The 26,369-nt window shown below is 42.4% G+C and overlaps 1 protein-coding gene across 11 annotated transcripts in view; it reads right to left on the reverse strand.

Annotated features, from left to right (window-relative positions):
• NFIC (nuclear factor I C) overlaps positions 1-26,369 on the reverse strand; it is a 135,735-nt gene that overhangs the window by 41,180 nt on the left and 68,186 nt on the right. For 9 of the 11 annotated variants that reach the window (XM_088149512.1, XM_088149511.1, XM_088149510.1 and 6 more), the window contains exons 3-6: positions 6,714-6,833; positions 4,332-4,406; positions 2,082-2,205; positions 642-766 (exon numbers count right to left, since the gene is read on the reverse strand). In XM_088149512.1, coding sequence (XP_088005638.1) covers positions 642-766; positions 2,082-2,205; positions 4,332-4,406; positions 6,714-6,833 — 444 coding nt within the window. The remainder of the gene's footprint in view (positions 1-641; positions 767-2,081; positions 2,206-4,331; positions 4,407-6,713; positions 6,834-26,369) is intronic. The other 2 variants (XM_088149514.1, XM_088149507.1) reach the window with 1 other exon arrangement.

A 26,369-nucleotide genomic window follows, 5' to 3' on the forward strand; every position in this document is an offset into this window, starting at 1 on the left:
TTTAAGTGGCTTTAATTACGTTTATTTTTTTTTAATTATTCTTGTGGTTATTTTTTGGTAATTATGTTGTATTGTTTCATGTTTTTAAATCTGTTCACAGTTCAGAGTCACATATGTGAGATGGATGGCTATATAAATTTACCAAATAAATAAACAAATTAAGAAAAATTAAAAATCAGTGGATAGCAGATTCCCAAACAATAAGGGAATGGAATTAGAAGAAAAATAATTTTCTTCTAATGAATTAATTAAATTAATTAGTTTCCAAACAATAAGGTAATGGAATTAAATTAATTAATTCCCAATCAATAAGGTAATGGAATTAAAGAAAATTGTTATATTTTTTTTAATAAATGTTCCTCACTCTTCAAACAAACTTAAATCATAATGATTTGTTGATTTGGTTGCTAAATATTTCCTAGCTATGCTCTATCAACACAATTGTTCTTCTGGCCTATCTCTACATTCAGTAGTTCAAAGACATGCGACAATTACACACTTCACACAAACGGTGAAAGCATCAGAGGACCTGGGGTGTTGGGCCCTGAAACTAGGAAAACAGGAAGCCAGTGAAAATGCGAAATATTCTGCAAGAGCATTTGAACTCGCAAGGAGGGCAGGCCCACCTGCCCCACACTTACTCCCTTCCATGTCCTCCGTCCAGTTGCGGCTGCTACTTGTGGGGGAGCTAGGGGATGCATAGTATTCACCCCCGGGGCTGGTGTCCAGATCATCCTCCATGGATCCTGACTTATGCCGTTTACTCCTTATGTGAAAAAAAGGAGACACGTGGTTTTAACAGCAATTTAAATCTAAGAATATCAAGCTCATCTAACCACATCTATGATGAACCCCTCTTCAAAAGCAGCATGATAGCATTACAACAGCTATCAAAGGTAAACTTTGAAAGGAACATCCTCCTTTTTATACTTCACTGCTCTGTGTAACAAATCACAAAGTCCAAGGAGTTAAGACTGCTCAGAGGAGCTTACATTGTGAAATAGGATTCAGAAGAGAGACAAATGAGGTAAGAAAATCAAGGCAAAGGTAAACAATTTGCAATTATTCACTTAACAAATTCCTAACATTATAGTGGAAAGAATAAAGAAGAGAAGATAAGCTGGAAGAAGTATGAGGTACAGGTGCTTTGGTAGAGAGTTCTGGGCACAAGAAGTAAAAGAGAAAAGGTAGAATCATTTTAAGGGACAGGAACAAAGGACAGAACAGTGATATATTGGGATAGAAGAACAGAGCAATAAAAAGGAAAAAGTCATGGAGGGCTTCAGAGGCATCCGGGGGTCAAAAAAGTCAATATGGCAGCTGTGACCACATGATCAAAGCCCCACCACTCTTTCTGTGTATCAGACATGCCCCTGAAGGATTCTGAAGATAAGGATCAGGAGTTTGTACAGGATATGGGAATGGGTAGTAAGGCAAGATAGGGAATGAAAGAGCAATTTCAGCAGGTCATTAGCTACTTAGTGAACAAAGCTTTTCCTTTTCTTTAATTAAAAGATGACAGCACTCCTAAAGGCTGAGATGGTATCATGTTTGGCTTATGAGTCACCAGATGATCACCTTTAAAATTTCAATTCTGGTCCTAAGAGCATATTAGAGGGGGTTGCTTCCATTATACAGAAAGACATTCGGAGGGCTGTCAAACGTTCCACTTTCCCCTTTCTCAAGTAATTTGCATTCCAGATGCTTGAGACATGTGGATGTGAAGTGGTTGAATAAGTCAGGATCATGATTCAAGTTGTTTAAAAAGTGAGAAAGGAAAGAGAAAAAGTGGAGCATAAAAGCTACAGCCTTCTAACTTGAAACCTTTTACCTCAGCTGGAAGAGAGAGAGAAAGACTGCATTAAATCACACACAATGTTTGTCTGCATATGCTAACTAGAAAATAATTTCTAGTTACAAGAAATAGCTGGATAAAGATCCTACGTTCTTGAAGAACCACTTCTGGACATGACCCAATTTCGTAAGACCTGGCAACCTTCAGATCCCGTCAGTTGCATCCTCAGTGGGGTAAAAGCCTTATTCCGTAAATATATATACACACATGGCAAATTTAGACTTACCCACTGGAGGAAGTGCTGGGGAGCGTCCGCCTCATCCCTGTACTCGAGGGATTCAGGTCGTATGCTAAGTGCCCCTGCAACTCTCCCAAAGAGAAATTTGGCCCTGTGCCTGTCACCACTGGTGCTGTGGATGACAAAGAGAGAAAAACTATCAACAGTAGGGAGGGAGAGTGAATGATTCATAAAACAAGAAGGGCTGAGTATTGCTGAGGGTGGAATGGATATGTGTTTTTTGAAATCTCTGCTTCCAACAGTGTTGTTGTGTCAGAGTTTATGGAGCGAACTGATGGGAAATCTGTATATCTATAAAGATGCACTCCAGACATATGCATACATATATGTACAGAAATCATTCACATCTTGTATATTTACAAAAAAACCTGTACCTTCCGCTATCCAATTCTCCTGATTTAAAAATGGCTAATTAGATATTCTAGAAAGATTTCCAAATTTTGGAATGTCAGAATAGATTTTATGCATGTATCTCACAAAAATAATTTAAAAACAACATTATGTCACAAGTTTCCCTATACCAAGTGACTATGAATCCATGTATTCATTTATTTATATTTTATCTATTATATTTATAATTTATCTTTTTTGGCGGGGGGTAAGCTCAAGATAGAACTTACTGTATATGGAGATCTCCCTTCATTCTATCTCCACAACAGTTCTGTGAGGAAGGCTGGGCTGAGAGAGAGTATCTGGCCCAAAACCCCTTAGGAGTCTCCATAGCTGAGAGGGAACTTAAATCTGAAACTCCACAATTCTTGTTCATACCTTGTTCAGTGCACCACACTGGCTCAGATTTAGCTCAGGGTCAGGGTTGACCTAACAGATCTTGCAGTTGCTATAGTCTGGACTGAGCACCAACCTGGCCCTGTTGCCAACCCAATGCAATCTGGACCGGAATTTCTAAAGATGGTTTAAGAAACAGCCAGGAGCACCATGGGAGAGAAGCAGGTTAGGCTGCAATGCAGAATTGCCTGGAATCTTAAAACCAATGAATACTCTGGATCCACCCAATACTACCAGATTCCACCAAGTTCTCAAAGATTCATAATAACTGAACTACTCTCATCTCTTTCAACTCAGGTGGGGAAAAGTATTTTAAAGTCAAATGCTGGGAAAGCTATACCATGGGAAGTTAGAGGTGAAAAACTGAAATCATGTATAGAAAGTAGCTGAGAATTTCATTTTTAAAATATATGTTTCATATAGGGAAAAGAGCATCCCAACTGAGAAGAAACATATGGGGAAATATACAACATACAAAATGTCTGTATTATAGAAATATGTACAAAATACATAGGAAAAGTGTGCATGAATATTATTTTATTATTAATATTAGATTTTTAAACTGTCACAATCATGTGACTTTTGATCATGTGACTTTTGATGTATATTTTCTAGGGAAAAGTTTTTCTATCGTATGGGGCCATCATGGAGAAACTCTTTCTCCTGGCCTTAGCCCCTAATTTCCCAGTAGTAGGGAACTGAAAGCCGTTTTTCCTGAAATCTTCATATCAGATAGATTGATCAGGTTTAATACGTCTGTGACCCTTGACACGGGGACTGTTGCATTTTGAACCAACTGCAGTTTCTGAATTTTCTTTATAGACAGCCCTATGCAGAATGCATTGCAGCAGTCAAACTGGATGGTGGTAAGAACGTGAATTACTGCATGAAATCCTCCCGCATCAAAGAGGGCCACAACTGGTGCAACAACCAGAGCTGGACAAAAGCCTTCTAGCCATGGCCTCCTCCTGCCCATCCAGCAGTAATTATGAGTCCAGGAAGACCCACATCATGAAACTGTTCCCTCAGGAGCAATGCCATTCTTTGGAGACAACACTGGAGTTGGCAGAGAACCTAGTTTATCAAACAGCAACGTTATCTTGCTTGGGTTCAGATTCAGCTTGTTTCCTCACATCCAGACCCCAATAGCCTACAGTCGCTGGGACAAGACTTCAACAGTCAGTAGCATCAGTACATTGATGGTAGCACACACTGAACCAACAGATACTTTTCCCAGTAGCTGTATGTAGATATTAAAACTAAAAATATGTGTACAATTTTTAATGGAAATTTGTTAACGTCTACAATGAGGAAAAGGAATGGATTAAATGAATGGTGGGAAAAATTAACAACTGAGCAAAAGTCTTACTCATACCCGCCTTTCAAACTATATAAAGTAGTTGACAGAAGTGAGAATTAAACAGGAAAAAAAAAATGAGACAAGCTACTCACTCCGGGAAACTTGGATAAGTTCTGTGACACTGAACACACCTGACGTAACAAAATTCTCTTGGAAATCTGCTGCATCTGCAAAAGAGATTTTGGACTCATTTAGAAACTGCTACAATAATCAGGTTTTTTTTTCCTGAATTGTTCAATGTTTTCAATGTCAAGGTTTGACTCAAAGAATGAAACTTCTTAAGCTTTAAATCAGGTAATTAGCATATAATCCTAAATATTCCAAACTGAATACTTTTTAAACCTTTTCCTCCCATTTATCATTGTCAGAAGGGAAAAATGACACTTAAACTAAATATCCCTGGAGCCACAGGCTATCCATTTTTTTAGACTAGAAAGAACAAGAGTCTAAGAAAGCAACCGGCAAAAGAAGTCGGACCCTAAACTAATTTAATATTATATAACAGCATATAAAATATTGAGATATAAGATATCTCAACTGCATCAGGTTTAAGAAAGCCTTTATAAAGAAAATATGGAACTGAATGAGTTTTTACAAGCTGGCTGCCATTCCCTCCTGACACTCGTTTATACTGGTGTCTGTTTTTAACTGTGATATCATTGACTCCATTCTTATTCATTGATAGGTTTCTTCATTTTGATGTAGGTTTATTATTGTTCAGTCTTCCTGCACAGCCATGGGCTACCTTGCTCAAAGCATGCAGGGTCAAATTTTAACAGTAAACAAAAAATACATAGCCCAAAGTCTAGCTTCAGCAGGCAATGCTTATCAATGTGAAGCACACACAAGGTACAAGGACTTTTCAGTGGTGACGCTTAAACTGTGGAATTTCTTCTCTGAAATGATTGCAATTCATCTACCTTAGCAAGCCTTGGAATTCTAATTGCTGCTGTTTCAGATCCTTTTCAAACCCAATTTCATTCCTGCTTTTTTTATATGAAGATGTTTGCTGTAGCTGTGTTTCAATTTCAAGATTTTAGTCATCTGCACAGGGGCAGAAATGTTTATCTATTTAGACATCACTGAATATAGCATTCCGTATTTTTGAATGTGGAATGCAAACTGGTAAATACAGTAATTGTTAGCATTTATTTACTTTTTTATTAGATTAGCATCCCTTACTTTATCCACACAATTACAATCTCGTGAGGTAGGCTGGACAGGGAGAGAGGGGTTGGCCCAAAGTCATCCAGTGAGCTGTGGATGGACTCGAATCTGGGTCTCCCCTCACCTGATCCAACACTTATCCACCACAACACAATGGCTTTTAGAAAATAATTGCTACAACAATATGTACAGTCATCATGTTACAAAACATTCTGTTTCATTGTAATCTAATTTCATTTCAAGTTAAGTGTTTGTCCTTTTATGTACAGCAGATATAACAAGCAACAGAATTAAAATGTAGAATATTTAATTAAAATTCTTGGACAGATCATTTTTTCCAAAATATTCCCTAAATCCAATAAATGTCTCTTACAGGTAGTCCTTGCTTAGTGACCACAATTGGGACCAGCGACTCTGTTGCTAAGTGACCTGGTCACTAAGTGAAACATCACGTGGCCGCAACAGACTTACAATATCACTTCCCATTCAATCGTACAGCAAGACATCACATGACGGTGACTTGCGATTTTACAGCCAGCTTTTCCATTGACTCTGCCTGTCAGAAGCTAGTTGTGAAACACCTGAATGTTAATCACATGACTGTGGGGACGCTGTAACAATCGTAAATGCAAGGACCTGGTTGTAAAGTTACTTCTTCAGTGCCGCTGTAACTTCAAACGGTTGCTAAACAGGGCAGTCATTAAGCAAGGACTACCTGTATATATGTGTGGGTGTCCACACATTCAGATAGGAAAGAAAAGCTTACACAAGAGGCCTCCAAAAGTTGCTAACGACACCTTCCAACATCCCTGTCATAGACTACTTGCTCACTATTTAGAGCAGTGTTTCTCAACTTTGTCCACTTGAAGATGTGTGGACTTCAACTTCCAGAATTCCCCAGCCAGCCATGCTTGAAGTCCACACATCTTCAAGTGGACAAGGTTGAGAAACACTGATTTAGAGATCTGCTGAATGAGGCTGGGTCGGGGATGTGCATTCCTAAGTATATTGTCCTCAAGGCTGCGGCAGGATCTGATTTGGTTTGGAATAAGCCAAGTTTTTTTCTAAATTGGGAAAGTGGGGAGAGACAGAACAGGACCCCAAACCAAGCTTATTTCTAAGCCTGCCTTGAGGTGCTTCTCCATTATTACACCCATTTCCTGCTTGGATCATCCCTTGATGTGTAGCTCCACAGAATCCATCTTTCCATGGGCCTGTTCCAGGGTACCATCCCATCTAATTCTTTCAGGATTTGTACTGCAGGTCCAGCGAACAACAGACCGACGGTTTCATACATTCACCCACACCTTTCCTCTGTCCTCCTCTTTTGCTATGGACATGCTCTTGCTCACCCAGCGTGATTATGGGTTTACTGTCCTCCTGGTCAGAACTGATTCCCGTTCTCGGACTGCTGCTTTGATCTGAATCTGAAAAAAAAAAATGTGCATTATATTTTACAGCTCTACACAACCGGGGCATGCACAAATACATCTGTCTCCTTTTTTCCCAAAAGTGGCTTTCCTACACCATCACCACAACCGAGAAGTTTAGAACAGCGTCCAGGGCTGGCTGACCAAAATACAGTGTCAGAATTTCTTTAGACAAAGTGAGGTGGCTTTTTCAGACAGCCGCTGATTCTGGGTGGCCTGAACAGGCAGTCCAGAGTTAGTTTTAATGTTATATTTTTGCTGTGAGGGAAAATGTTTGTGTAAAGGGGTGTGTGGTAGATTTTCTGCCTGATAACTCTATAACTTGTGGGATTTTAACACTAGACACTTAGACTTGGGGGACAGCAAGGGAGGGTCACTGGTTGTGTCACCCCAGGCCACAAAGCGCTCATCTTGGTAACAACCTTTGCTAAGATCCTTGGTCTTTCTTCATCAAGGTAAAGATGAACAGTGGCTGACCACAAGTCTAGGGCCTACTGGGTTGCTATGGCAACCGCCAAACACTAATGGGTGCTTGGAGTAATGTAATTTTTGCAGTAATGGCTGCCCTCCTCCCCATAATCAGCCCTCCCTCGACAGCACTCACTTTGCAGCCCGGATGGGTGATTAACGAGCAGAGCCGCCAATGCAGATGAAGCTTCTCCCTCGGCCTCCCTTCCCGGGCTATCAGCCATGCAGGCAACACCTGACCTCAGAGCTCTGTTGGCGCCACTAACGCCAGGCGTGCAATGCCACTGCGGATCCCAACCCCGTGCCATGTATTTGAGCATGATGAAATAAACATTGCCCATTGATGCAATCCTTCACCTTTATATATGGGAAACATAAGGTACCGTCTTATGCTGCATTAGTTCTTTGTTCTGCAAGGTTGGGTGGGGATAGATTGGAATCTTCTGGTGGGTCTCGGAATAATTTGGCACAGGGCTGCAACGAAGTTTCTGACTCCGTTCTCAAGAGTAGCAACATCTAAGAGCCCTTTCCAAGGAAAGCAGGAGCTGGAGCTTGCAGGGAGGGAGGAAAATTTTTGTGTAAAGGAACTTGTGTTGGGTCTTTGGTTCTAATCATGCTCAGAGACAGTTTTTCCCTTAATGCTCAAACTATGGGCACTTCCACGGGGCACTCTGGGGCAGTTCCCAGATAGTGCCACATCCCACTGTTCCTGGTGTCACCCTTCAGCAGCTGAGCTGATTTTCTTCAGGCTTTGCTGCCTGAAATCTCAAATTGCGGAACTCCCATTTTGAAATTTGATAAGCCTGAATTCCATGGGGTTGGTGGAAACTCCCACTTGGAGCTGCCTCCTGGTTCCATGGCTCTTTTTCCTACTCTAAACTGCAATGCCTCTGAAGCGCATCAGAATTCTCACACTGCACTCCAGGGATTTTTGCAGCCAGAGGGGTTTCCTCTCTTCCCCCTTCCCCCCAAAAATAAAACTCATGGGTGATGAAAAAAAGATAAGAGATGAGGTGCTGGCCAAGTGTTAGCACACATTTACTAGTGGCTAAAGGGAGGGCAAGTTGTAACTGGCCATTGTTGCAAGGGCTGTGGTGAGTGCAGCTGCAAGCTATTGTGAGAACAGCCGTAGGGGTTTGCAGGGTGGCAACACTGGCCGTGTGAAAATGCCCATATCTGCCATCTGACCCATTGTTTTGCACCCAGATCCAGCTGGCAGATGAGAAGGCTGTAGTAAAGAACAGAATAGAACTTCTTGTAAGCTTGAAACTTGCCCATTACTCAGAGTGGCAGAAGCTCCCACAGTCCGAGGTAGAGAAGGTTATTCCCCACCATCTCTCAGTCCATCGGTTTTTAAAAAGGAGATATCTGCATGCAGTGTTCTGAATGAAAATCATGAATTCTCATGCTAACCTTGGAGCAGTCCATACTACCTCATTCTTGCAGCAGGTCCTCTCATATATATCCAACTAGTTCCCTTCTCAAAGGAAATGCACTTTGCACATAATCAGGTGCCCTTTTGCTCTCCAAAAGAACTTTTTAAAGGGAGAAGAGAAATCTTGCAGACGCTCAGGGTCTCATCATCAAAGGTACCACCATTTTTCAGAAACATCAAGAAATTGGCAGTCTCAGACGAGGGGAGATGATTAGATAACTGTTGAACTCCCTTTGAACATGACCAATTCTCAATCAAATGCAAAGGCTGAGCCTCTCTACTTGAGAAAGGAGCCACAGGGACTTGTGGAGACAGCAGAACAGTGCAGAAGCGAAGGCCACTGAAACAATCCTCCTCTTCCACCCTTCCCACCTCCTGCTTTCTGTTCCTCATCAGAAACACAACTCACGCCTCACATGGGCTGCCTCCCAGAACTCCTCGTTCTCTCTCTGCTTTTCATCTTATCTAAAAATAATCAAGCTCTTTGGGCAGTCAGTGCAGACGCTGAGGTCAGCACTATAGGTTCCTACTAGCATCCTGGATTAGCCAACCCACCACCTCCTCCTTCCAACTGAGTCTCTTTTTACTTTCTCCCCACTGCACACACACCTCACTTTCTTATGCAGCAACCCTTGGCTACAATCCACACGTCCCTGAATATCCTTGATGCAGCCAGGAACATTTTAAAGTGTCTTTTTATTATCCCCCCTCCCCAAACTCAGGGTGCTTGTGGGTAAGTGCATGTGTGAGTGAGAGAGATGCCTGAGCTGTTCCAGTTCACCTGACACAGCCAATTTTCCCAATATTCTGGTACCTGTTTTATTCCTACTGCTATTCTAATGTTCAGCATACACTAAGAGCAGAGTCATTCTACCTGTACCAACATGCATGTTTGCCAAACAGAACACCAACAGGAATATCACAGTCCAATGGGTGGGGGGGAGGGAGAAGGTACCCCACTCAGTGAGAGCTAAGTGTGCACAGTGGCCACAGAATCATACTAATATGTTACATAGAAAGTGGATAAAAGTATGGTTAGTGAATTGGGAATTACAGGTACTCCTCGTTTAGTGACCACAATTGGGACGAGCAACTCAGTCATTCAGCAAAGCTGTCACTAAGTGAAACCGCGACTGTGCTTATGATCTTACTTCAGCTTTCTTTTGGTTTACAGACCTGTGAAGGTCGTAAATGCAAGGATTGGTCATAAAGTTACTTTTTCATCACTGTCATAATTGCAAACTGTCGCTAAATGAGGCAGTTGCTAAAGGAGAAGAGAAGCTGCAGAGAGAAGCACTATATTTTGCAACATTTTGTTGCATCCCGAGTGATAATTCACGACTTATACCATCGTTGAGCCTCATTGCAGCTTTTAGAGTCCTCTCCTCATCACACCACGGAAATTTGGTAGCGTTTCTTTTTTCCCAATTTATAATGGCAAATCAGCTTTTTAATGCAGTTTAGGAGACTCCTTGTCCAACTGTTTACTTTTTAAAATTTTTCTGCTGTGCCCCACACACAATAATATCATAGTGCTTTTCTTGGCCAGAAAGAAAAAAAGTGTGGCCATGAGGCACTGAAAAGAAGCCAGCCCTGATTGAAAACCCGCTTAAATCACTTACTGTGGAAATCTATAAACATTATACAGTAGCAATGTAAAAGTGAAGCCTTAAAAGAAGTGCTAAACAACAAATCAAATGAGAGGTAAGCAAATGCTAAAATCAAAATCGTAAACAATAAGCTTGGATAAAATAAGTAAAAAAAAAAAAAATAACAATCCCTCGATCCAAAAACTAGGGCAGGAGGAACTACTGAAAAGCTATAGCAATATGTCATGATATGTATGGAAAATGCCTCCCATAGTGGTGTGAGCATTTGGGATACTAAATCATACAAGGAGCCTCCATGAGGTTCCCCATTTCCTAAATTATGTTCAGCGCGGTGGAAGCAAAATGAAGTGAGGTCCCTTCCACCACAATTTCCCTATTTGTGTGAGTATCGCATGAAGCATTCCTTTGCACTTAGCAATGCTCCTGAAATTCTCATCCATACTAGCTCCCAGACAGCTACACAAGGGCATTCAATTTTCTTGGGCAGCTGCAGGGTCCGAGCAGATCACACTGCCAACAGTTTCTGGGCTCTTCCTGCACTTACAGTTGGGTTGGGGGATGATACTACATTAAGCCACAACATGACAGGATCTCAGCAGCACTGCAAGTAGTTAGAATGACGACCATGATGCGCACCACCATCCTTACATTCTCTAACACAGGGTCCCTCAACCTTGGCAACTTTAAGACGGGTGGACTTCAATTCCCAGAATTCCCCAGCCAGCTTTGCTGGCTGGGGAATTCTGGGAGTTGAAGTCCACCCGTCTTAAAGTTGCCAAGGTTGAGGAACCCTGCTCTAACAGACAATTTTACCTCGGGGGGGGGGAAGCATTAATGTTAGAGCGGGACCAGCATGGGACACTACTTTGCTAGACTACCTGTCATGGATAAGTCATGGGCAATAGGAGCAGAGGAGGAGATGGTCTCTCAGCCTTCCTGATGCAGAATTTGATGCAATGGGTGTGGGTGGAGGTATAAACGAATCTTAGTAGAAAGTTAATGGGGTCTGCCTATGTCGAGGAATACAAAGAATTGACCTTATTTTTTTAATGATGGCTAAACCTGGAAGACAGATAGAAAATGCATGCATCGTTCACTGCCTCTTGGGGGTGATGGAAATTGTAATCCAGCATCTCTAGAATATGCTAGGTGGGGAAATAATGCTGTTTTTAAAGAGAGTTTTGGAGGGCGATGTTTGTTTTAGGGGCTTATATTATAGTCACCATATGTTGCCCATGTTAAAATGGCCGGGAACCGGGCTGTCAGTTTTCAGCTGTCATGGCCAGTGGGCTCCAAGGGTTCCTCATCTCTTGTGTAGGATTGCAACTTTGGAAGCCTTCTCCATAGACTAAAAGACCTATAAGACCAAAGCAACATTGATTTTTTCCTCTCTCTGTGTGCTAAATTCTGATCTAGGCAGTTCAGATCATCTTGATGCAACTGATCTGTCAAGGCTCCCCACGTCTAAAGATCTAGGAAGACACTTCCGCTTTCAGATTTTATTCTTTTAGCTTGTCCTTTAAAAAAAAACACCCTGTTTAAGACTCTCTGAAGATGGCTTAGTTTAAAAGTTTAATGAAATAAGAAATGCTACACAAAAAAGTAGTTCCTTCTACTTGAAAGGCCAAGATGACCATGTTTGTGGTTTTAATGTATTACTGTCTTGTTCTTTTGCTTTAATTGCAAGCTGCTGAGAGCTGTTGGTGAATGGGCTGCCCTAGAAATTTAAAAGGAAGGAAGGAAGATCAAGAGGGCGGAAAGTAGATTACTAAACAGCAATTCTGTATTGGCTGGGTCTAATTTAAAAATTACTATTTTTTTTTTTTTTGCATTTCCTGGCCAACTGAAATGTCATCTTGCCTTACATTATTCATAGGGATTAATTCTTTGACTCTATCCACTGATGCACACCATTGTGTATGAAAACACAAAATCCAATCCTGGATTTGCCCATATGCCTCCCGTCAGCCTCCCCCCACAAAATCCTTTGGTGCATTTATTTTTTAAAAATAAAATAAAATAAAACAGGCGGTTCAAAAACACTAAGGCCACTGCTGCGTCGAATGTGTCCCAGGTGGCTCTGCCAGCCAAAATGGCCTAGCTAGCAATGGCGGCTGCTCTCACCCTTCCTTTAAAGTCTGGCCCACTATTTTCCTTTATCCAAGCCGATATTTGGCTGCAGAAACTGGGCACAAGCCAGGTATCTGCACGCCAAATACTTTTCTCCTGCCATCTTTCTCTCTCTCTCTCTCACACACACACACACACACGCTCCCTCCTGTCCCTCGCACGGCCATCGCTCCCTCTCCCTTCTGCCAGTTCGGCCTTTGGCATTGCACTCGGCTGCCTTTGCCCGATCTCCCAAGCCGAGAGTCACCCCAGTCAAAACAAGGAGCTGCAGCCTTGCCAATCAGCCTGGCGGCATTTCCACATTCCCCCTCTTGCACGCGGTTCCAAAAGAGGGCTTTGGAAACCGCGGCCACACTTTTTCGCTGTGCTGCAAAGAAACTTTTGCCAGGCTAGGAGCTGGCCTTTGGTCGCCCTCCGCCACCGTGCAAAAGGGTAGAGGTCTGTGCGGGAGAAATTCGTCCTCATTCCATTTTGGGGGGATGATCATTAAAACCCATCAAATTATGGTGCTCTTGGGGAAGGGTTTCAAGGCAGCACCTCCCCAGTTCATGTCGCCAGGCAGGGGCAGCCATTTTGTGTGCCCCCCACATGCCAGGCTTTCCCCATGCAGCCATTTTGTGCCGAGTTAAGATTCCCGGTGCAGGAAGCAGACAAATGGAGCCTTGAGGCTTGCAGGAAAAACAAAAACTCTCTGCAAATGTGTCTTCGGTCAAGTATTGCTTCCACCAATATATACGCACACAGAGTTAAAATAATTATGTGCTTGTTATGCCAAGGCTGGGGGGAAAAAAAACAGCCTTCTCCTCCCCACGAGATACCATTTTTCCCCCAGCTTGGAGAAACTTCTTTCCCCCAAGAACTTGGTTTTCCACTGATCCCGCCATAAATAAGCAAACAAATAAGTAAGATATCCACTTGGTGTAACCGAAAGCATTTTTAAAGCAATGCATGCATAACATTCTCTGTTTCTCTCCCCCCACCCTTTGCAATCCAGTCTTTTCGTGTCCCCTGTAAGTTGGAAATCAATAATTGTTTTTAAACTGAAACAGGAGAAAAAAAGAAAGGAGACGGGAAGAAAAACGCAATTTGCAACAGAATGCACCAGAAGAGAAAAGAACATGCAGTTCGCAGGCTGTTTATTTAAGTGGAATTTTGGCTCTTGCAGGCTGGTTTTGTTTTGTTGGTTCTTTTAAAATAAATTCTCTGCAGGCCCCCAACCTTCCCCGCCTGCTCCTTTTCTCCAATTTCCCCTCTCCATGCACACTTCCATTCTCCGGCGGCCATTTTGAAGGCAGAAAAGCACAATTACATGTGCTGTCTCTCTTGCTCCAAAAAGTTTATTTTCCCTCCTTCCCCTCTTGGCAGCCATCTTTTTGAAAAAGTGCCGTGAATTTCTCCAGCTGTCCCAGAGAAAAGCATCATCGCAGCCAAAGAGAGGAAAGGGTGCCAGGGCAGGGGTGGTGAATCTCCCCTCCCTATCTGTTTTTTATTTTTAAACTTAGCACGGAGCCACTATCCTTGGCAAGGGAGGAAAGCACACCTCCCAGAAGTGTCTGTGAAACGGGAGTGAGTTATTTGAGCTCAAAGAGAAACTGAAAAGCCAGCAGGAAGGGATTAGAAAAGAAAGAAGAAGGCTGGAGAAAGTTCCTCGTTGTACCTTGGTACATGCAACAGGCGCATTTTTGCTCATCCTCATAAAGTGGTTTCCCCTCCCTTCTCCTGGTGCTATTTGCAAAAGTTTTCTCTTTTTTCAAAACAACTTTCCCATCCACCCGATTTTCTGGAAATGGTTCACCATGGAGATCAGCCAAAACACACAGCCCAGGGTTTGGGTGATGGCTTGGGGCTGGTGCAAATAAATAAGCCAGGAATTGAGGATCTTCAATTTAAGGATTGGGGAACAAGCTTTGATTAGAGGACTTGAAATATCCTATGGGCCAAAGAATTGAGAGGATCACACATTTACCCACTTCCTGTGCCCACAAATGAGTAAGGGGCCAGCAAGATCAAGTGCATTAGGCATGACTCCTCCATGCTGATACATGCATTATCAACATGTGCTCCAGGGTTGTGTGAAAGAGCAATGCACACGCACATGCACACACACACATATATCTTCTATATCTATACATCCAAATTCCCTCTGCACCACTTCCACTCCATGATATATAGAGCAGCTATGCACAGTCCCTAGTGCAGCTACGTGCACAACTGGAGCGACGTACAGCAGGCCTGCATGGAAGGGCACGTGGCATTAACCAAACATTTTATCTTTATCTTTTATGTTTTACTGATTTCATTGTAATTTCTTTGTTTGATTTTTGTGAGCCGTCCAGTCGTTGAGAGCAATTTTCGGCATAGTGCCTGGGACTGACGCCACCTTTGCAAAATATGATTGCCAGATGGATTCTGGGAAATAAAGGGTAGGCTGCTGGTAAGCTCCTCATGAACCTTCTTGATTGTCTATTATAAAAGCCAAGAGTAGGTGAGAGAGATCTAGATCAGTGTTTCTCAAAAGAAACACTGATCTAGATATACTAAAATATTATTTTAATGAATATTTAATGAATGTTATTTTCATTATAACTGCAGGATCGGTGCTTCTCAGGATTGGCATTCGCATTTTTGTTTCTGACATGAGAATTAATCTGAATAAGTTTCTTGGGCTGTATCACTGTGCATCAAACTCCACCCTTCCAACTAGCAAAAAGTACTCTTAAGCTAAAATATATTTCATATCTCCCACTTCAAAGAAAAATCACATGAATATATGTTCCATTTTAGAGTCTGTCTAATAAGCAGCTTGTTTTAAACCATGCACATGCCAAATTTCAACTTTCTTGCTCAAATGAGAGTACATATATATACTGTATATATATAATCATCATCTCACAAACATGTAACTCCAAAAGTAGCCAGTCTCCATAAATATTCCACTAGTTACAAAGAAGACAGATCTTATCTACCACGAACATCCTTGTGTGGTGTCCCTGCTGTTTGAAATAATCATCCCGTCCTCATTAGATAGATACAGCAAGAAGCATTGGACAACACAGATGTTCAATTTATTCATTAAGACCCTTTTAATCCTTCACTGTCTGCAACGTTACAGACATAGTAGCCCTTGTTCTGTCTGCTAAGCTGCAAGATTCTCTGTCTGCATACTTTCAGAAATTATGTCCATTACTAAGTTTATCATCTAGACCAGTATTCTCAACCTTAGCAACTCTAAGATGTGTGGACTTCAACTCCCAGAATTCCCCAGCCAGCAAATCAGCCCCTCTGATTTGTTAATACAAGACAGTTTCATAAAGTTACCTTTCCAGGAAAGGTTGCGTTTTAATTTGTTCCCCCTTGATCATGGAGATCACTGGGTGACATTGGGCAAGTTGTTTTAAGGACAAAATGAAGCAAGACCCCATACATATGCTGAATGAGAAAAGGTGGGATGTTAATGCAGCAAATACATAAATTAAATTCAAAAAGTTAAAAGCCCATTCTGCTCCTGCCATAATAAAAAGCATAGTTACCATCATCATCTCCATATCCTCCTAAGTCACTCTTAACGACCCAAAGTCTCTAAATGTACTTTAAAAAAAAGAATCAGCCTGGACTATCCATGCCATGATCTCAACTGAGGGCCAGAAACATACTGACGTATGTATGTGGAAGATAGGGGGTTCATGCAACTGTTTGAGACAGAAGAATATATTCTTTTATTTTGTTTGGGTTGACAGATATTTGGTTGGTTGGTTTTATGGTGCTGATGCTCTCTTTAAACTGCAGCTCGATACCCAGAAATTTTGAATGATAATTGGCTTGAGGCAGGGGCGTCCCTTCCTACCGCCATTTGTACATTGCTCTGTATGCTAGCAGTGCTATACACAGGATTAAAAAATGAGCCCATGAGAGAACTTTCCCCACCTTTTATTTCGCCAGGACAATCGTCTCTTGCTAAATTTCCTCACCGTCGCTGCAATGTCCTCTCCCTTCCAAAATTCACCACCCCTACTTGGCTGGAATAAAGCTGAAAGAGGCCATATGACAACATTCGGTGACGGTAGGGAAAGCTGGGTGAGCGCACAGAGAGCAGGTGTTCATCCTGGCAACTGCCGTTTTTCTTTTCAGAGGTGTGGGCAATCCACAGCCTGCCAGCCCCACCTCCCCGGAGTCCCCTCTGAACACCATTGTGCCAAATCAGCAGTGGGATTGCAGCCATTTTGAGGTGGGAAACGGGAAAAATGGATAGCAATCCCTACAAGAGGTTTAAAATAGCTTAAAAAAAAAAAAAAAAGACGGGTCTCGAACCTCTCCAAAAGCCAGGGAAAAAATTCCCAAATCTTGGCACACCTGTTTGCAGGATCCCCCACCCAACTTGGTCCTAAGGCTCCCTCCGTATACTGCTGTATGGACCTTCAGCCATCTCACGGCAGCCCAGCTGACAGAAGTTCCCTTGAAACAACACACCCTCATCAAACAGAGTTATTCTGAAGGATTTCTGGGGGGAAATAGCAGGGAGCCACTGGACATGTTATGGTATCTTTGCCTCCCCCCCCCGCAAGTTTATTTCCAAAATTCCTTTAGGATAAATTTATAGTTTGGCTTTTGCTTAAAAGCACACATTTTCTCTGTTGTGGATTATGATTATGTTCCATCAAGTCATTTTTGACTCTTAGTGACTGCACAAATAGGTGTTCTGGACTTACTTATTACTCTTATCATTATTACTGTATCATTATTGTGGTTGGTCGCACAGTCAGCCAGATGTTTAGACTGGATTTGGCATTTTTATCCACCTATCAAGTCTTTCCCAAGGACCTGGGATAGGCAGATGTTGTTTGAGGGCGTTAAAGGTATCGTTGCAGGATGAAAGCTGTTCCAACTAAAGCTGCCTTTTGCAATTAACGGATGGTGATTTTCTCAATGCCGATGGTCTTCAAGTGGTGCTCCAGATGTTTTGGGATTGCACCCAAGGCACCTATTACTATTGGTACTATCTTTGCTTTCTTTTGCCACAGTCATTCTATTTCTATTCTGTTTTGTGATTTTTTCCCAGTTCTTTCTCTTCTATTCTGCTGTCTCCAGGTATTGCAATGTTCACTATCCAGACTTTTTTGTCTTTCTTATCAACAACTGTTAAATCTGGGATGTTGTGTGGCAGGTGCTTGTCTGTTTGAATTCTAAAGTCCCAGAACGCTTTAGCTTCTTCACTTTCTATTGCTTTGTCTGTTTTGTGGTCCCACCAGTTCTTGCTTGCAGGCAAATGGTATTTCTTGCAGATCTTCCAATGCACCATGGTTGCTCCTTTGTCATGCCGTTGTTTGCAGTCTGTCTGTGCGATCTTCTTGCAGCAGCTGACTAGGAGGTCCACTGTTTCTTCAGCTTCTTTGCAGAGGCAGCATTTGCTGTCTGTTGCTGTCTTCTCGATTCTGGCTTTGTATGCATTTGCTTTTAAGGCTTGGTCTTATGCAGCCAGAATTAGCCTCTGTCTCTTTCTTCAACTTTCCTGCTCTTAGTCATTGCCAGGTCTTGTTGTTATCTGCTTTGCCTACTAGTTTGTGTTTGTGTGTGTGTGTGTGTACTGGCTATGTAATACTTTGCCTTGCCATGTCTCTTTTCTATTCTTCATTTGGTCTTTCTTGTAGGCCAGTTTGGTCTCTTCACTATTCAGTAAGCCTTCATGGTGTACTAGTTTCAGTGCATCTTCTGCACTGTCTTTCAGATATTCTTCCAATGCCCTTTTTTCTTCTTCAACCGTCTGGTGTACTTGCAACATTCATGCCTACCAGTGCTCCTTGGTAAGTAGAGTCTGTCAACATTGCTGCGTGGATGAAGGGCATGATTCATTGTCATTATTTTTCTGGTCTTCCTATCCAGGGCTTCTAGTTCTGCTTGAGTCCAGTCCACTATTCCAGCTGTGTATCTAATGACTGGAATTGCCCAGGTGTTAATCGCCTTGATGGTATTTCCTCCATTCAGTTTGGACTTTAAAATCTTCTCTCTCATGATGTATTCACTCCTAACCTTCTTGACTTCAATGAGTTTGATGTTTTCAACTTGAAGGATGCCCAGGTATTTGTAGTGATCTTCTTCATCCAGACTCCTGATGTTATTTCCATATGGCATCTTGATTCCTTCAGTTTTCACTATTTTTCCCCTGTGGATGGTAAGGGTGGCACATTTGTCCAAACTCCATTGCAATATCTTGGCTGTATATTTGGACCTTGCTGAGCAGTGATTCCATTTCCGATGGTGTCTTTCCATACAGCTTCAGATCGTCCATGTAAAGGAGGTGGTATAGCCTGGCAGATGTTTTTGATGTTTGATAGCCATGGCCTGACTTGTTCAGTATTGTTGACAGAGGAATCATTGCAATGACAAACAGTAGTGGTGATGGTGAGTCTCCTTGAAAGATTCCTCTCTTGATGTTAACCTCTCCCAGTCTATCACCACTGACCAGCAACTGTGTCTGTCTTCCATTGTGTCATTGATCTTTGCACAAAGCTTTCTACTGACTCCTGTTATTTCCAGGCACTTGATTATCCAGTCATGTGGCAGGGAGTCGAATGCCTTCTTGTAATCAATCCAAGCTACATTCCAGTTGGTCTTCCTTCTCTTGCAGTCTTCCAAAATCATCTTGTCAGTCAGGAACTGATCTTTTGTTCCTCTGCTGTTTGGGCAGTTTCCTTTCTGGTTTATTATCACTACCAACACAATTTCTTTTATTCTCTTTCTCCCAGACAAACCCTAATGAGGCCTCTCTGTTCCAGGAACAGCCTTGGCCAAGCCTAAAGAAACTAATTGCAGACTCCTTTGGGACAATTTCCCATATATATTTGATGAATCAAATTAATGTTAAATCCACTGATTAATTAACTTATTAATGCAGCAAACCTTGATACGATTACTCAGAGGTAAGTCCCACTGAGTTTGGATTTACAAGCTTCACTGGCACAGAACTACAACCTCAATCTCCATTGCTTTGAAGAAGAAAAGCTTTTTTTAGATAATAGAAGTATACTTCACAATAGGTGCCATCTTAGAAAAATATTATTTCCAGATGGATAATGCATGTTCTGTGATGCTTGCCCTCTGTGGTTTTTGTAAATACTTAATTATTTTAAATCTAAAAAAGCTGTTATTCAAATATTCAAGGCTTTTTTTAATTGGTTAAAGGGATTTCAATCTAGACATCTAACAATTTCACTGATGAAACAGTTCACTGCCCCTTTTTCCATGTAAAGCTAAAGACTTGGCGGTAACATTTCCCAACCTCACACCTTCCAGTTGATGAAAGTTGTTGTCCAATAGATCTGCAAGGCCACATTGTGGAGAATCAAAAATATTCAGTTGGACTACATAGATAAACCAAATGTAATCGTTCTGGAACATCTCTTTGTTTTTCTCAATTTAAGGGAAAAGGACACAAATATTGGTAAGCATGATTTGAACAGATCTTGCCAAGGCAAGGAATACCATGTTCTAGGCACTACAACAGAAAAAAGCTCTTTTGTGGATTCCGGCTAAAGTTTTCAGATAAAGGTGCCAAGAGCCAAACCATTCTTTTGTAAGGGAACTAACATCTGTACCCCTGGCAGTTACCCAGCCCAGCAGCAGGAAAAGGGTTAAAATAAATCACTTTAAATGTTGTGGGGAGGGATGGACAAAGGAATAGAATGGATATAAATGACCCAGCCAACAAAATCAATAGGTTGCTTCTTCAGTAAGAACAGAAATAGAGGGAGGGAGGAGAAAGCAGGGGTGGGGCCACAGCAGCTTGCCCAGGCCTGCTTCTGGTGACCTGGATCAGATCCATCAATTGGCAACACCAGGCACTTAGCAGCAGAGGGAGAGATATACAGTGCAGCTTGTAACCAGCACAGACCTGCCCTGCCATTTGGAAGTCCATCTTCGCCTCCTTCCTCCCTGGCTTGTTGAAATTTGATTGCCCCACTTGGAATGGGGAAAAAAGAGTTTTGTGCTGCTCAGTTTCCTGATTGGCGAGATATCTCGAATGCCAATGTTGTCAATTAAACAAAGCGCTTGGTAAACCCTGCTGGGCCTGGAAGCAAATTAAAAGAAACCAGGCACTTAGAGTTGGCAGTCAAGAAGTATTTCTTTATTAGATTTACTTCCCACATTTCTTCTCAGCAGTTCCTCCAATGTTAACTTCACAACAGCACTGCCAGGTAGGTTGTGGAAAGAGAAAGACAGAAACGCAGTTGGTCAAAGTTCACCTACTGGGCATTTAAACCCAGGACTAAGTCTGACCCTCTAAGCCAGTGTTTCTCAAACTTGGCAACTTTAAGACACGTGGACTTCAACGCCCAGAATTCCCCAGCCAGCTCTAACCACTCCACTGCACTCCACTGTGTCTACAGAAGTACGTCTGTTGAATGGTTGGACTCCAGACCCTCAGTCCCATAATTTTCTAGAGGCTACCTGTATAGTTATAAGAAGGAGAAGAATTTGCAGCCTCAGACTCTTAAATTTTAGCTTTGTATTTCTCTGATCCCTTTGATCTGTGAAGTTACGTCAGTGTGCCAGTCAGATTCTATCCAACATCTGACTAAGAACAAAGCTTGTTCCTTATTTCCAATATTTTGATGCCAATGAATGATTACTGTACAGAGCACCTGAATAACAGACAAGCATTACTTTCCTATATGAATTTATATAGCAAGATTTAAACTATATGAATAGGAGACGCAATTAAGTACTTTTCAAACTTGTCAGGTCACCTGTACTAATGTCTTGCTGTTGTGTGATGATTTTCTTCTTAAAAATGTTTCTGATGACAGACCTCTAAGCTCTCCTTTCAAAGCAAGGCATTCTGCATACCTTCTCAGCAACCTGCTTTGTTATTCGCACCTGACTCACTGATCAGAGCCCAGAATGACAATCGCTTTATCTAAGCCTGGAAAGCCAGAAAGGAAAGCTGCCAGGTTGTCATCCTGGCTTTTTGCAAAAACAAAGAGACTGGGTTTTGCCACTGGGAGGAAGAGGGTTCTGTACCAGCAACAAGTTTTCATTGTTTGGCCTTTTACCCAAGCAATTATGGCAAAGTGGGTACTGATTACCATCACAGCATTTGGGAGAGGCCCAAGGAGGAGAGAGGAATTTCTTAAGACTCTCTGATCTATTGACCAGTGTTTCTCAACCTTGGCAACTTTAAGACATGTGGACTTCAACTCCCAGAATTCCCCAGCCAGCTTGCTGACTAGGGAATCCTGGGAGTTGAAGTCCACGCGTCTTAAAGTTGCCAAGGTTGAGAAACACTGCTCTTGACTTTGGCCAGGGGAATGAATGCCAGTTACAGCAGGAAGTCGTTTATGATCCTATTAAAGCAAGTCGTCTACCCCAGGACCGAACTGATACAAGTCCCAGAAGCCTTTTTCCCATCCAGACGGTGCCAGGAACCTGAGACTTGAATGCAAAGAAACCCTCCTCTTACCGAGCGGTGTCCTCTCTCCAATGCACAAGTCGTTACTCAGAGGGAACGGCTGCTGCAACATATGGAGGAATGGACAGACTGCAGGAACAGGCATGCATTTTTGATGCCAGGGATTACACTTGGCCTTTGCAAGTCACAAGGACTGTGGCTATCCATGTTCTCTGCATCATTTGTATTTTGATGTCATGATGTCTAATGACCACCCCAAGCTTTCTATTTAAAGGGTGCTCGAGAAATGAAGTACTGTAGTTCTACATCAAGGAAGCACACCACAAAACTACAAATAAAAATAATCTACCTTTATGTTTGTTCCACTGCAATTAAGAATAAACTAAAATAAATGCTGAGCTGGTAAATGACTGTAATAAAGTTGACTTACTAAAATAAATGAATTGCATGAGGCCTGCCCCACAATACGTCTTTTCAACAGACGTGAATAATATGTCTTTTTCCCCACAATATTCTATTTATTGCCTTTTTGTAATGCATGTATCTGCATTTACCTTCTCTAACACTGCCCTGTCCCATAAACTGAATTTGAAGTTGTAGAAATCCAACAGAGAGAGCTGAAGTTTAAAGAAAAACAGGCATGCTAGTGTTTTAACTAGGCACTCCCTGAATCTTCCTCTCTTGAGACAAAGAGGATTTTCATTCATTTTGCTGGAAGTGAGAGGAATACTTCCCAGTCCCATTTTAGAATCAGTTTGCCCTTGTCTGCTAATTTTATTCACAACCTTAAGATGGCTGGTGCTGTGCAATAAATACACCTTGCATTTTTTAAATGGCCAGTTCTCATTGAATGTTATGAAAACCTTGATAAAGGTTTTCCAACTTTCTTTTGAAGGGAAAAAGGATTTTGGTAATTTTCTCATGGGTGGGGTGTGGAATTTTTGCCTTTATTTAGTCACAAGGTGTGACCAGATTTGTTATTTGCGAATATCCTGTCATTCATTGTACTACTCCTCTTATGGGCCTTTTCCAGATTGGAAAATGTTGGCAACTGAAGATGCTTCTAAAAGGTAGAAAGGTGTATTTTCAAAAAACAGTATCTCTAGTGCAGTGTTTTTCAACCTTGGCAACTTTAAAATATGTGGACTTCAACTCCCAGAATTCCCCAGCCAGCAAGTTGTACTTTCGGCCATTTGCAACAACAAAGCCAGCAGAAACATCCCCAATCAAAATGTGAGCCTAATTTTCCAGCCTTTTGAGAATCGGGCTGAAAAACAGAAGCATCTCTTGCAGGAGAAGAAAACGTCTCAAAAAACTATAACACAAATTTTGGCACAGCACGAAACAGAACAGATGGTACCAAACAAGGTTGAATGCTTTGGTAGTAGAATTTTAGAGAACACCACTTCAGGATGCAAATGGTGCGGAGGGAAAAGTCTCCTTGTTTACTTATTTTTTTAATGCTTCCTCCACAAAACCGGGACAGTGATTTAGGAGGGATGTGCCTGGTGGATGGCAAAAGTCTGTGCAACAGAATTAAATCCCCTTTCTAAATGGTTCTATGCCTCAGCACATTCGCAAAGAATAGTATAGTGCTTTACCTAAAACACAGGGGAGTTTCATTTGTGTAATCCTCTCTTATATAATAAACCTGACGAAACAATTTGTTCCTGCCACACATCCTGGCTGAACTTCCTGGCCTGCCTAACAGTCTTGAAGTTTGTCAGGGAGGGGGAGTCAAGAAGAGGGCAGTGTGGTCACTGCACCGTCAAGGCTGCCAAATTCTTCCCCAGCCTTTGCTCCTGCGTCCCACAGCATCTAATTTCTGCAGAGCCATGGCTGAGCTGTTCAGTTGCCAACAACAGGTGGCACGCTGAACTGGATACTTTAAGGTCCTCATGATCCCCCCAGGCCGGGAGGTTGACCAGCACACCCCTCTATGATTTTGACCTGGCCTCTGCTTTGCAGGGTTGGAGATGGGCGTGCTGCCAGAACTCTGTATGCAGTGTGGTCAATCACGCTTAATGCATCTTAAGGCACAAATAAAAATGCTATATTAGCCCAGGAGTCTCTCCCACCCAACATATGTTTTCTATCATCCCCAACCAGGAAGACCACAAGCTGTTCTTAAATGCTTTTAGCAGAAAATCAAGGTTAAAATAATGTAAATAAATAATAAAGAAGGCAACAGCACGCTCCCACTCATGTTTTCCAGCGAGAAAGGCAGGCCATGTCCGAGTCTGGAAAAGATAGAGCCACGAAACAATGAAAAGCTCAAAAGAGGTTCTCTGTTGTATCTCTGCATGTGTCAGTGCACTGGGCTTGCTTTCTTCTAATCAACAGATAAACTTAGAACGTTTATGGAGTAACCCAGAGAGTTGAAATGAGCAGTGGATGGCTAACACTGTCCCCTTACATGCCCTAATTAATTTTGGAGCAGAAGTTTGGAGGGAAAAAAAAAAATCCATGTATTCTGCAGTTATACAGGAAAACAAATAAATAATAAAATTCTACTGACAAGGACTTGTTGGCCCAAAGTCTCTACCAATATGGTATAATATTAATCTCTACTACAGCGTTTCTCAGCCTTGGCAACGTTCAGATGTGTGGACTTCAACTCCCAGAATTCCCCAGCCAGCAAGGCTGGCTGGGGAATTCTGGGAGTTGAAGTCCACACATCTGAACGTTGCCAAGGCTGAGAAACACTGCTCTACTCTAAGCCCCTTTCCACCTGAAATAAACATTTACTTTGCAATACTCTGAACAGATTTAAAAACAAAGATGTCTACCAACCAGTATACTCTACCACGTAACCAAGCACTTGGTCCAGGACATTGCAGTGTGTGTAGCTTAGCATGCGCCACAAGATGCTCATGAAACATCTCTGGCTTCTTGAGCTCCCCTGGCTCCTAGTTAGGCTTCCAGATGCAATTCAAGGTGCTGATGGTCATCTATAAAATCCTGTATGGTTCAGGGCCAGCTTCTTGGCAGACAGCCTGTCTTGGATTACCTCTGCCCATCTCATCAGATCTGGCAGGGCGGATCTGCTGTGGGTCCCTTCTGTGAAATAATGCCATCTAGCTGGATCCAGAATTCAGGACTTCTCCGATGTAGCACCTGCCCAATGGAAGCCCCCCCTTGCACTGAGATGGGATATGGTTTATTAGGAGCCTCGGTGGCATCGCATTATAGTTTATTTATGCTGTGCTCTTTTATGTTTTATGAATCGCGAGCTGCTCAGACTCACTAGAGTGAGATAGGCGGCCACAGAAATCCAATAAATAAATAAATAAATGAATGAATAAATGAATGAATGAATGAATAAATAAATAAATAAATGCCCCAGTTATCAGTCATTCAAACAGAAACTCAATGACTATAGCATAAACGAAAGGACAAGCACACACCACCAAATTCAGATTCCTGCGCAACCCCTGAGGCTCCCTGGATAGTCTCGTCCCATTCCAAGATCTAGTTCTACCTTGCAAGGTTGTTGAGAAGATAAAACGAAAGCAAACTCTCTTAAGCTTTTTGGGAGAAGGGCGAGATTCACGACTCAGATCTATGACTGCCTCCTTTGTTAGAGTTTTTAGAAAGCGATGAACTTTTAAATCAGCTGATACTGTATATGCTGAAGTTCTCGACCAGGGGAACTTTGCTTTCCCCCCTCTCATCTAAGCAATAAATGGGAAAGAAATATAACAGTAGAAACTTGGTGTTTCTAGTGTGCAACTGTAATCAATAATATCCACAAAATTATGAAGATGTACACCGAAGGTGAAGGTGTACACCGAAATGCAGAGAGACTGAGGTATGATGGTCAGACTCCTGGATTAGCACCAGGGCACTGTCTTGTTCTCCGGCTCAGTGCTATTCTGAGCCCAAAAAGGGGTTGAGCAAGTGGAAGAAAAGAACAAATTCTGTCCCGTGCTCATGCTTGGTGTAAAAGCAGAGGAAATCAGTGCAACAAGACCAGAGAGAGACACAGGCCTCCAGAAAACCAATTTGCCAGAACACACGAACAAAATTGGAATTGTGCTGCACAGAACAGCCACAGCCACTGTTTATGCCAACATCTTCCTCCCAACTTGTTTGCTTCTTGGCTAAACTGGGACACTCTTCCTTCTCTGTTAAGAAGCTCTGCTATTCATTTAGTCGGGCCAGGAGAGGAAGCCAGCAAGAAAATCACATGCTGGTTTAACCTAGCGGTTTCCTCTGCACAGCTCTGTGTCCGTACAGGGGTGTGCGCACGCGCGCACTCCTGTGTGTGGCCGAGGCCTGCAAAAGCGAGTTGGAGGCCCCGCTGCAGGGAAGTAGACCGAGTGCCACGTCAGGGCAGCAGTGACGGAGAGCAGATCCTGTTGGCCAGGCCTTGCCAGACGAGACGTTAAGTGGGGAAGGGAGAGGTAGAGCCAAGCTGGGGGGGAGCGGGAGGGCGGGGGCGCCACTGCGGCTGCTGCGCCTTTAAGTGCGATGTCTGCCTAGCC

The sequence above is a fragment of the Python bivittatus genome, unplaced genomic scaffold (genome assembly GCF_059951505.1).
Source record: "Python bivittatus isolate LINGU-HERP-01145 unplaced genomic scaffold, Pbiv_v1 ctg000580_np1212, whole genome shotgun sequence".
Lineage (NCBI taxonomy): Eukaryota > Metazoa > Chordata > Lepidosauria > Squamata > Pythonidae > Python > Python bivittatus.